Source organism: Taudactylus pleione, unplaced genomic scaffold, assembly GCF_031769625.1.
Source record: "Taudactylus pleione unplaced genomic scaffold, aTauple2 ptg001085l, whole genome shotgun sequence".
NCBI classification, from domain to species: domain Eukaryota; kingdom Metazoa; phylum Chordata; class Amphibia; order Anura; family Myobatrachidae; genus Taudactylus; species Taudactylus pleione.
The window spans coordinates 532,315-545,130 of record NW_028285486.1 but is presented as its reverse complement, the minus strand read 5'-3'; the positions used below and the strand labels follow the sequence as shown (position 1 = coordinate 545,130).

Sequence of the window (12,816 nt, the reverse complement as noted above, 5' to 3'; positions counted from 1 at the left end):
GCCGAGAACGAAAGGTGTTGCATGTGATGGAGTTATTGAAGACGGTAGAATCTTTCTGAATGAAATCCGGTCTTGGATTGGAACTACCTAGTGAAACGCCATCAGGAGGCAGGAGCCGCAGACCACTTGTTAAAGGCTTGTTATATGTGTATTATACTTTAAATATATTTACACATTTTTAAACTTTCAGTATAGAGAATTTCTTTCCAAACATGCTTCATCATTTGTTCCCCCTTGTTTTCTTCTTTACAGATATAGCATTGAGGAAAGGTCCTAAATGGGAGTTACAATTACAGTGTGAATAGAACACTATGATATGGACCTACTGCTGCAAATACTACAGGTGATCACCTTGTGCAATTAGCTATATTATATGAATATATATGGTATATTATTGCATATGTTTGCCCATAACCTAAGATATCCTATGGGTAGTATACGAAATGCGTCACAGTGTCTTTAGGTAACGCTTTAGTTACATAGCCTGTTGGGAGGAGGTCAGATATTTTGGCATGGGCACTGCAGGCAGGGGCGTAACTCCCATATGCACAGATAGAGCCTGGCCCTATGTGTGTATGGGAATTTCTGGCCACTAATTTAGTACATTGGGCTGTGGGGCCCACAAATGTAAACCTCTGTCCCTGCCCCCGGGGAACCTGTAAGCCTCACAAGCGCTCTATAAAGCAGGGTAAAGGTCATTATATGGTGAGTGCTGGGCATCGGTCTTATCATGACAGCCAGACTATATCATTACTATACACATCACACAGCCACTTGGGACCATGTCAGATTCCTGGACTGTAACTCTGATGGGATGTAGACTCTTGTCTCAAACACTTCTGTTGTTTGTGATTTGTACAACTCATTATTCCAAGGGGGAATCCAATTAATTGCAGGGTTTACCCTGTGGCTAATTACCCGCACCTTGCAGGGAAATGCTATTCAATTTTGCACACATCGAACCTGAGGATCGGAGAGGGGGAACTGTGTAGGAAGGGGGCGTTCTCCCATAGCAAACGTTCAGTAAAAGCGCGCCGCCAAAATGCCGCCCATGCAAACCACAATGTAGGAGCCTGTACGCCATTAAAAGGCGTATCTACCGCACCTGCCGGGACACAAGGAGAGCAGGAGCATAAGCCGCTCTGCATGTGGGTGGTATACGCTGGCGTTTCCGGGCAGGAGCATAAGCCGCTCTGCATGTGGGTGGTATACGCTGGCGTTTCCGGGCAGGAGCATAAGCCGCTCTGCATGTGGGTGGTATACGCTGGCGTTTCCGGGCAGGAGCATAAGCCGCTCTGCATGTGGGTGGTATACGCTGGTGTTTCCCTGCACTTTTTTTATTTGGGGTAATTTATGCTCAGTTTCTTCCCAGCTCTGCATCAGCCTCGCAGAGCTCATAGACCAGACAATTCCGTCTTATAGAGACAGACGGGTATCTGCTACGTGTCACATGACTGCTGCTGCCTGATGACATCATACATGTCACATGACTGCTACTCCCAGAAGACATCATTCTACTTGACTGTTACTGTCTGAAGGCATCTTGAAACATGAATACTACTGCCTAATGACATCATACAGGGATACAGAAACCATGTAGACAGTGACAATGTCGACACCAGAAGATCGATAGTCATGATGTCAACGTCATTAAACATGACTGCTACTGCCTGATGTCATCATATAACGTCACATGACAGCTACTACCTGCAGACCTTGTGAAACATGGCTACTACCGCCTGATGACATCATGAACACATGTGACATAAGACTGCCTTTGTCTGGTGAGAAGACGGAAACATGTTATATGCCTTCCAGGGTGCACACACACACGTGTCCCGTCACGGTCATGGACCGGCGTAAGACGCAGCACACAGAGACTTGACAGACAGACACATTTATTAATTTGTAAACTTCGGACCATGAAATGTACCGCCTTCCTGCGTCGCTCAGTACATACAGCGCATGTCCGTGTCAGTGCGATCACAGTGTCCCAGGCCTCTGTACCCATGACAAGCACACTAACACTCACTCCTTCCAGCTTCTGCAAGACATGATGACACATGGCCCAGTAACACGCATGTTGTATGTTACATGGAGAACCGAGCATGCACTAACAAGGTCCCCCTCGCTGCTCGTCTCTCTGCTGGCTGTGGCTGGTCAGATGCTGCGTTTGGATGGATATAGGAGGAATCGCTGAGCCTGTGGGGAAGAGCAGGGTGTTACACTCACGTCTGGGGCAGCGTCACGGACAGGACATGTGGGCGGCCCACGGAACAGACACTTACTTGGATCACCTTGTTCTTCCGTGCAGGACATTTATCCTGGAAGGCAGAGGATGATATAAGGTCAAACACCCCTCACTAATGACACAGGAAGAATATTGCCGGCAACTAATGAGCGATCCTGGAAGCGAGGAGTACTGCGCCATTTGGCGTTATCGCATGTATTGCAGTGGGCATGCCCAGGGAAGAGGCATATGCGTTTGCACCCATTTGGATGGGTGGAGTACACTGCGGGTGCGGTCACAGAACGGGGACCACGTGCGCAGTGGGAAACAATAGCATAGACACATTATGTGAGTGTGGTCAGGTACATATGATGATGACGGGTGCCAGCACTAACGTACCACTTGTGATTGGCTATTTGCTGACATGGATTGGGGCTCGGGCACACACTGAGCTTTTTTGCTGTATTATTAGGGTTTTTGTGTTAGGAGTTCAATTCGCGGTGTTTGTTGTACATAAAACAAAACGGTTTACAACATGGGCACGGGTGTGCAGGAGACGTGTGCCCGGCGTACACGAGACCCAGATCCGCAGGAGCTCTGCACGTGGGACGCAATGCGCTGCCTTCCTCTGCCTTTATTCTTACAGTGGTTTGTGCCCAGTTTACGTGCGGCTTATAGCATGGCCTTTTATTATAGATTTGCTACAGCACAAAGATACTGGGAATTACATACAGAACTGGGAATCTGTCATATACTGAGAACTAAACTCTGTATAAAATAACTAAAAAGTGAGAAACCCCATTTATCTGTGCTGCTTTCCTACCGAGGGAATGGACAGACCATGAAGTATGTGAGTCTGACCACCCGGACGCAGGAACCAATGCCATCATTTTCCAAAGGTCCTTCAGGGCCGTAAGTATGTAACTCACCTCTGTCCTTCCCGTTCTGTATCTTCTCCTCTTCCTCATCTACACCATCGTCTGCTGTGAGAGAGAGAGAGATCAGCACCTCATTCATCCACCCCCCACCCCATTCCAAGGGCACCATCATCTACTGTGAGACAGAGAGAGATCAGCACCTCATTCATCCACCCCCCACCCCATTCCAAGGGCACCATCATCTACTGTGAGAGAGATCAGCACCTCATTCATCCACCCCCCACCCCATTCTAAGGGAACCATCATCTACTGTGACAGAGAGAGATCAGCACTTCATTCATCCACCCCCCACCCCATTCCAAGGGCACCATCATCTACTGTGAGAGAGAGAGATCAGCACCTCATTCATCCCCCCACCCCATTCCAAGGGCACCATCATCTATTGTGAGAGAGAGATCAACACCTCATTCATCCTCCCCCCCACCCCATTCCAAGGGCACCATCATCTACTGTGAGAGAGAGAGATCAGCACCTCATTCATCCCCCCACCCCATTCCAAGGGCACCATCATCTACTGTGAGAGAGAGAGATCAGCACCTCATTCATCCCCCCCACCCCATTCCAAGGGCACCATCATCTATTGTGAGAGAGAGATCAGCACCTCATTCATCCACCACCCTCCCCCATTCCAAGGGCACCATCGTCTGCTGTGAGAGAGAGAGATCAGCACCTCATTCATCCACCCCCCACCCCATTACAAGGGCACCATCATCTACTGTGAGAGAGAGAGATCAGCACCTCATTCATCCCCCCCACCCCATTCCAAGGGAACCATCATCTACTGTGAGAGAGAGAGAGAGAGATCAGCACCTCATTCATCCACCCCCCCACCCCATTCCAAGAGCACCATCATCTACTGTGAGAGAGATCAGCACCTCATTCATCCACCCCCCCCACCCCATACCAAGGGCACCATCATCTACTGTGAGAGAGAGAGATCAGCACCTCATTCACCCCCCCCACCCCATTCCAAGGGCACCATCATCTACTGTGAGAGAGATCAGCACCTCATTCATCCAACCCCCCACCCCATTCCAAGGGCTCCATCGTCTACTGTGAGAGAGAATCAGCACCTCATTCATCCACCCCCCCACCCCATTCCAAGAGCACCATCATCTACTGTGAGAGAGAGAGATCAGCACCTCATTCATCCACCCCCCCCACCCCATACCAAGGGCACCATCATCTACTGTGAGAGAGAGAGATCAGCACCTCATTCATCCCCCCCCACCCCATTCCAAGTGCACCATCATCTACTGTGAGAGAGATCAGCACCTCATTCATCCACCCCCCCCCATTCAAAGGGCACCTTCATCTACTGTGAGAGAGAGAGATCAGCACCTCATTCATCCCCCCACCCCATTCCAAGGGCACCATCATCTACTGTGAGAGAGAGAGATCAGCACCTCATTCATCCCCCCCACCCCATTCCAAGGGCACCATCATCTATTGTGAGAGAGAGATCAGCACCTCATTCATCCACCACCCTCCCCCATTCCAAGGGCACCATCGTCTGCTGTGAGAGAGAGAGATCAGCACCTCATTCATCCACCCCCCCACCTCATTACAAGGGCACCATCTACTGTGAGAGAGAGAGATCAGCACCTCATTCATCCCCCCCACCCCATTCCAAGGGAACCATCATCTACTGTGAGAGAGAGAGAGATCAGAACCTCATTCATCCCCCCCCACCCCATTCCAAGGGCACCATAATCTACTGTGAGAGAGATCAGCACCTCATTCATCCACCCCCCCATCCCATTCCAAGGGCACCATCATCTACTGTGAGAGAGAATCAGCACCTCATTCATTCACCCCCCCACCCCATTCCAAGAGCACCATCATCTACTGTCAGAGAGAGAGATCAGCACCTCATTCATCCCCCCCCACCCCATTCCAAGGGAACCATCATCTACTGTGAGAGAGAGAGAGATCAGCACCTCATTCATCCCCCACCATCCCATTCCAAGGGCACCATCATCTACTGTGAGAGAGATCAGCACCTCATTCATCCACCCCCCCCACCCCATTCCAAGGGCACCATCATCTACTGTGAGAGAGAATCAGCACCTCATTCATCCACCCCCCCACCCCATTCCAAGAGCACCATCATCTACTGTGAGAGAGAGAGATCAGCACCTCATTCATCCACCCCCCCACCCCATACCAAGGGCACCATCATCTACTGTGAGAGAGAGATCAGCACCTCATTCATCCCCCCCACCCCATTCCAAGTGCACCATCATCTACTGTGAGAGAGATCAGCACCTCATTCATCCACCCCCCCCCATTCAAAGGGCACCATCATCTACTGTGAGAGAGAGATCAGCACCTCATTCATCCACCCCCCCACCACATTCCAAGGGAACCATCATCTATTGTGAGAGAGATCTGCACCTCATTCATCCACCCCCCCCCACTCCATTCCAAGGGCACCATCATCTACTGTGAGAGAGAGAGATCAGCACCTCATTCATCCACCCCCCCCACTCCATTCCAAGGGCACCATCATCTACTGTGAGAGAGATCTGCACCTCATTCATCCACCCCCCCCCATTCCAAGGGCACCATCATCTACTGTGAGAGAGAGAGAGATCAGCACCTCATTCATCCACCCCCCACCCCATTCCAAGGGCACCATCATCTACTGTGAGAGAGATCTGCACCTCATTCATCCACCCCCCCCCATTCCAAGGGCACCATCATCTACTGTGAGAGAGAGATCAGCACCTCATTCTTCCACCCCCCCCATTCCAAGGGCACCATCATCTACTGTGAGAGAGAGAGAGAGAGAGAGAGAGAGAGAGATCAGCACCTCATTCATCCACCCCCCCACTCCATTCCAAGGGCACCATCATCTACTGTGAGAGAGAGAGATCAGCACCTCATTCATCCACCCCCCCCATTCCAAGGGCACCATCATCTACTGTGAGAGAGAGAGAGAGAGAGAGATCAGCACCTCATTCATCCACCCCCCCCACTCCATTCCAAGGGCACCATCATCTACTGTGAGAGAGAGTGATCAGGACCTCATTCATCCACCCCCCCCATTCCAAGGGCACCATCATCTACTGTGAGAGAGAGAGAGATCAGCGCCTCATTCATCAACCCCCCACCCCATTCCAAGGGAACCATCATCTACTGTGAGAGAGAGATCAGCACCTCATTCATCCACCCCCCCCCACTCCATTCCAAGGGCACCATCATCTACTGTGAGAGAGATCAGCACCTCATTCATCCACCCCCCCCATTCCAAGGGCACCATCATCTACTGTGAGAGAGAGAGATCAGCACCTCATTCATCCCCCCCCACCCCATTCCAAGGGCACCATCATCTATTGTGAGAGAGAGAGAGAGAGAGAGAGAGAGATCAGCACCTCATTCATCCACCCCCCCCACCCCATTCCAAGGGCACCATCATCTACTGTGAGAGAGATCAGCACCTCATTCATCCACCCCCCCACCCCATTCCAAGGGCACCATCATCTACTGTGAGAGAGAGATCAGCACCTCATTCATCCACCCCCCCACCCCATTCCAAGGGCACCATCATCTACTGTGAGAGAGATCAGCACCTCATTCATCCACTCCCCCACCCCATTCCAAGGGCAACATCATCTACTGTGAGAGAGAGAGAGATCAGCACCTTATTCATCCTCCCCCCCACCCCATTCCAAGGGCACCATCATCTACTGTGAGAGAGAGAGATCAGCACCTCATTCATCCCCCCCCCACCCCATTCCAAGGGCACCATCATCTACTGTGAGAGAGAGAGATCAGCACCTCATTCATCCACCCCCCCACCCCATTCCAAGGGCACCATCATCTACTGTGAGAGAGATCAGCACCTCATTCATCCACCCCCCCACCCCATTCCAAGGGCACCATCATCTACTGTGAGAGAGAGAGAGATCAGCACCTTATTCATCCTCCCCCCCACCTCATTCCAAGGGCACCATCATCTACTGTGAGAGAGAGAGTGATCAGCACCTCATTCATCCTCCCCCCACCCCATTCCAAGGGCACCATCATCTACTGTGAGAGAGAGAGAGAGAGAGAGAGAGAGAGAGAGAGAGAGAGAGAGAGAGAGAGAGAGAGATCAGGGCCTCATTCATCCACCCCCCCCCTCATTCCAAGGGCACCATCATCTACTGTGAGAGAGAGAGTGATCAGCACCTCATTCATCCTCCGCCCCACTCCATTCCAAGGGCACCATCATCTACTGTGAGAGAGAGAGATCAGCACCTCATTCATCCCCCCCACCCCATTCCAAGGGCACCATCATCTACTGTGAGAGAGAGAGAGAGAGAGAGAGAGAGAGAGGTCAGCACCTCATTCATCCACCCCCCCCACCCCATTCCAAGGGCACCATCATCTTCTGTGAGAGAGAGAGAGATCATCCTCATTTATCCACCCCCCACCCCATTCCAAGGGCACCATCATCTACTGTGAGAGAGAGAGAGATCAGCACCTCATTCATCCACCCCCCCCACACCCCATTCCAAGGGCACCATCATCTACTGTGAGAGAGAGAGAGATCAGCACCTCATTCATCCACCCCCCCACCCCATTCCAAGGGCAACATCATCTACTGTGAGAGAGAGAGAGAGAGAGAGAGAGAGAGAGAGATCAGCACCTCATTCATCCACCCCCACCCCATTCCAAGGGCACCATCATCTACTGTGAGAGAGAGAGATCAGCACCTCATTCATCCACCCCCCACCCCATTCCAAGGGCACCATCATCTACTGTGAGAGAGAGAGAGAGAGAGAGAGAGAGAGAGAGAGAGGGATCAGAACCTCATTCATCCACCCCCCCACCCCATTCCAAGGGCACCATCATCTACTGTGAGAGAGAGAGAGAGGGATCAGCACCTCATTCATCCCCCCCCCCCCCATTCCAAGGGCACCATCATCTACTGGGAGAGAGAGATCAGCACCTCATTCATCCACCCCCCACCCCATTCCAAGGGCACCATCATCTACTGTGAGAGAGAGAGAGCAGCACCTCATTCATCCACCCCCCCACCCCATTCCAAGGGCACCATCATCTACTGTGAGAGAGAGAGATCAGCACCTCATTTATCCACCCCCCCACCCAATTCCAATGGCACCATCATCTACTGTGAGAGAGAGAGATCAGTACCTCATTCATCCACCCCACACCCCATTCCAAGGGCACCATCATCTACTGTGAGAGAGAGAGAGATCAGCACCTCATTCATCCACCCCCCCCCCATTCCAAGGGCACCATCATCTACTGTGTGAGAGAGAGAGAGAGATCAGCACCTCATTCATCCACCCCCCACCCCATTCCAAGGGCACCATCATCTGCTGTGAGAGGAAGAAGACAGCATTCATCTACCGAGCAGCACCTTGTTGGATAACACCCCCCCCCGATATAATATTGGTCAGCTGTGAGACATATGATTGAATTCATTCCGTCACCCATTGATCAGCATCTCATTAACTAACAACCTCCTCACACTTCATGGTCAACTGTGATGGAGCAGGATAGGGTTCTTTCCTTAACACACTAATCAGTACCTTGTTCATTTATTCAACCTCCTGTCTTCCCGTCTCAATCACGAGCTCTGAGAGAGGGGGAAAAGGGTCCCATCCGTCACATAAAAATTAACGGCATTCATACACACCCCCTCCCCATCCCCATTACTCCATCATCATCTGCGAGAGAGCTAGTTCAGTTCATTCATTCACCCATAATCTCCACTCTTTTTCTCCCCTGTCAATTGGAGAGAGTGGGATAGAATTCATTCCTTCACACACAGTATATATTCTCTTGTTTATTCATCAACTGTGTAGCCGTGATAATGGGATATATGGTTAATTCCTTCACATCCTCAGCACTTCATTCAGTCCCCTTGACTTCATTATCAACTACGAGAGATAGTAGACCTCATTCCTTCACCCACGGATCAGCACATTATTCATTCACACACGCATGTGCACACACGCACGCCCGCGCACGGCTCCATTGTGAGTCATGACAGAGAGATAATAGAGTTAATTCATATGCACACTTCTCAGCACCTCACTCACCCCCCTCCCATGGCTCAATCATCAACTGGGTACTGCATCACAATGAAAATGAAAATCCTGGCAATTGTAAGTATTGTAAAGCAGACCCTAACCCCTCCCCCCGCCTAACCCTAATCATCCCATCCAGCACCCTAACCTTCCCTGCACGCAGCCTAGCCCTAATCCTAATACTTACTGTTTGAAGTTGTCGGCATTTTGACTCATCGGGATCCCGCACCCGGTGAGTCATCCTGTGCGAGAGGATTCTATTACACACTAATCAGATCATCATTCATTCACCCCCTCCCCTATCTGTCAGACTGTACACAATACACACCCCCTCCCCTGTCTGCCATACTGTACACAATACACATCCCCTCCCCTATCTGCCATACTGTACACAATACACACCCCCTCCCCTGTCTGCCATACTGTACACAATACACACCCCCTCCCCTATCTGCCATACTGTACACAATACACACCCCCTCCCCTGTCTGCCATACTGTACACAATACATAAAACCAGTGTTTTGATACTAATAACTGCCCTCTCCTGGCTGTCCTCCTACCTCTCTGACCGCTCCTTCTGTCTCCTCTCATGACTCCTCTCCCCCTCCACTTTCACTAACAGTAGGTGCTCCCCAAGGTTCTGTTCTTGGACCTCTACTATTCTCTCTCTATACGTCCTCTATAGGTGAACTCATCAGCACTTTTGGCCTCCAATATAATCTCTATGCTGATGACACTCAGATCTACCTCTCCTCCCCTGACCTCTCCCCCTCTCCTCACCCGTATCTCCAGCTGTCTCTCTGCTATCTCTTCCTGGATGTCCCAGCGCTTTCTTACACTGAAAATGTCTAAGACAGAGCTGATTATCTTCCCACCCTCTCGCATAATCTCACTTCCCACTATTTCTTTGTCAATTGATGGCACAACTATCTCCTCCAGCCCTAAAGTGCGCTGTCTTGGGAGTTATCCTGGACTCATCCCTCACCTTCATACCTCATATCCAGAACCTCTCACAGTCCTGCCGTTTCCATCTCAAAAATATTTCCAAGAACAGATCCTCTCTCACCCTCGAGGCAACTAAGACCCTCATACACTCACTGGTCATCTCCAGATTGGACTACTGTAACCTCCTCCTATCTGGCCTCCCCAACTCCCATCTCTCTCCTCTCCAGTCTGTCCTCAATGCTGCTGCTCGACTCATCTTCCTCCCCTCTTCTACAAGCCCTCCACTGGCTCCCAATTCAAGGTTCTTACACTCACTTACAAAGCCCTCACCCAATATTCTCCCGTCTACCCACATCGCTCCACAAATGCATGCCGCCTCTCCTGCCAAATGATTACTTCCTCGTACACTCCCGCCTCCCTACCTTTGGAACTATTCCCCTCTCCCTATCAGATTCTCCACTTATCTACAAATCTTTAAATGGGCTCTCAAGACCCACTACTTCATCAAAGCCTTCCAGCTCTCCTCCTAACCCAACACGCCTTCCTCGCTGTCTAACCCATCTGTGTCACCCCTGTCTGTCTGCCCCTCCTCTTTAGAATGTAAATTCTCATGAGCAGGGCCCTCTTCCCTCATGTGCTTGGTTGCTAACGCCCTGCTGCTTATTTAAGTGTTATGATCATTAATGTAGCAATGTTTATAAACCATGTCCTTGTCCTGCATTGTTTTGTACTGTTAATAACCGTTTCTTGTGTACTCGTTTGTTTACGTACTTCGTAAAGTGCTGCGGAACCCTTGTGACCCATTCCGTTATTATTATTATTATCCTATATTTAATAGGATAATAATAACGGAATGGGTCATATGCCAACAGAAGCCCGACAGTTCAGGACCCCGATGCAGACAGGTAAGTCCCCTATACCTACCCTCTCCCCCCCTAACCCTCCCTTTGTCATGCCTAACCCTAACCTCCCCGGGGGGGGGGTGCCTAACCCTAACTTCCTCCCAGGGGGGTGCCTAACCTTAACCCCTTCCTCCCCGAACCCTAACACTCCCGGGGGGTGCCTAACAATACTTTCCCCCCGGGGGTGCCTAAACTAAAGCCCTGGCTGTAGTCACACAGCATTAATCCTGGAGGGCCGGTTGTGTAAAGTGCTGCAGGTATAATGTGGAACGCGTGAGGTCCAGGAGGAGCTGCAAACATTTTCCTCCTTATATAAAGCACATATTTCTTACAGAACGCTGAGACGTGGCTTATGAGGACACAGAGTGACTTGTCTAATGCACAAGAAGCAAAAATCGTAACCTTGGAAAGTCTCAGGGGGTCATTCAGACCCGGTTGCAAGCACCGATGTGCTCGCAACCGGGTCGATGGGTGGCCCTGCGCACGCACAGCGGCCGCACTACACGTGCGCAAGCCTCGGAGCGACAGAGAAACTCTGTCGCTCCGGAGCTCGCTACAAAAGGGGCGGCTGTCGATGTTGATCGACAACTCGCCCCTTTTTGTAGGCGGGTCGAGGGGGGGGGTGGTGGTTTCCAAAACGGAGGCGTTCCTTAAGGAACGCCTACTGTTTCGTGGGCGGCCGATCAGAGCAGAAAGCTCTCTGGGGCTTGCGAGTACCCAGACCCAACCTTAGGGTCTGGTCGCAAGCCCCGATGGTGATGACCATCACGACCATCACCCTGGTCGCTAGCTAAGCTGTGGGTGGTAACCCACAGCTTAGCTTGCGACCAGGAGGCCACACCAAAAAGCTAGAAGCGGCCGTCCTCATTCAGAGAGAGTGATCGCTTCTTGCGACCACCTCTGAATGAGGTCCTCAGGCTCAGTATCAGAGCTCTCAGTCACTGTGCAACAAGGAGCTCACGCACACCAACATTATGAATGCAGGACACCAGTCTGTATCAGAGGAGCCTGAGGCACAAGACAGCCAGACGTATTCTGCATGTCCCAGCACTGACGGCGTCTCACCCACTGCTGGTGTACAGGGATTAATACCTGAGGCCAGCAGGCCGGGCACCTACCTGAATGCAGCTCCTTCACCAGAGAAGACATGGTGTTAGTAATGGAATCTGCAGCCACCAGTAAATCACTACGGAGATTCCTCCTGGTACCTGAAAGCCAGTCAAAACATAAAACGTCATCCACCACCAGGAATCAGTGCCTCATGCCTCGGACACAGCACCGATCTCACGTGTAAGCACTACAACTGGTTATGAAATGTGTTATAGACACAAGAGAGCTGCCTGGAATCGTTTGTTGGTCCCGGCTGAGGCCGAGTGGTGTACGGTGTCCGTGCTGGACCCACATACAGCTAAGGAGGAGCGGGGACCACAATCATGTTCCATTACATTGACTCTGATAGTAATGTCACCTCTACACTAGTCACGCAACCGGCAAACACTTACCGTGTGCAAATGCCTCCTGTACATCTCCTAGTCCGGCTATGGAGTCCTGAGGAACATGGGTAGGTGTGGAGCTGGCAGACGTGGAGCGGACTGGCATGGGCATGGAGCGATTGGCACCATGGCTTGGTGAGGAATGAGGAGACCCCGCTACTTGTGCCTAGAGAAAGAGAACAGACATCCAGGGTGTGATTACGATGTATACAGCGCAAGGGTTTTCCACTGTGCTTTATAACTGGGAGCAAAAGTAGTG

At 51.1% G+C, this 12,816-nt stretch overlaps 1 protein-coding gene across 1 annotated transcript in view; it reads right to left on the bottom strand.

Moving 5' to 3' along the window:
* Positions 1–1,893: 1,893 nt before the first annotated feature.
* LOC148453824 (dystrobrevin beta-like) overlaps positions 1,894–12,816 on the bottom strand; it is a 31,746-nt gene continuing 20,823 nt past the window's right edge. The window contains exons 2-6 of the mRNA XM_088461653.1: positions 12,567–12,723; positions 12,183–12,272; positions 3,160–3,210; positions 2,289–2,324; positions 1,894–2,202 (exon numbers count right to left, since the gene is read on the bottom strand). Of these exons, the coding sequence (XP_088317779.1) occupies positions 2,320–2,324; positions 3,160–3,210; positions 12,183–12,272; positions 12,567–12,669 (249 nt within the window). The 5' untranslated portion in view covers positions 12,670–12,723 and the 3' untranslated portion in view covers positions 1,894–2,202; positions 2,289–2,319. The remainder of the gene's footprint in view (positions 2,203–2,288; positions 2,325–3,159; positions 3,211–12,182; positions 12,273–12,566; positions 12,724–12,816) is intronic.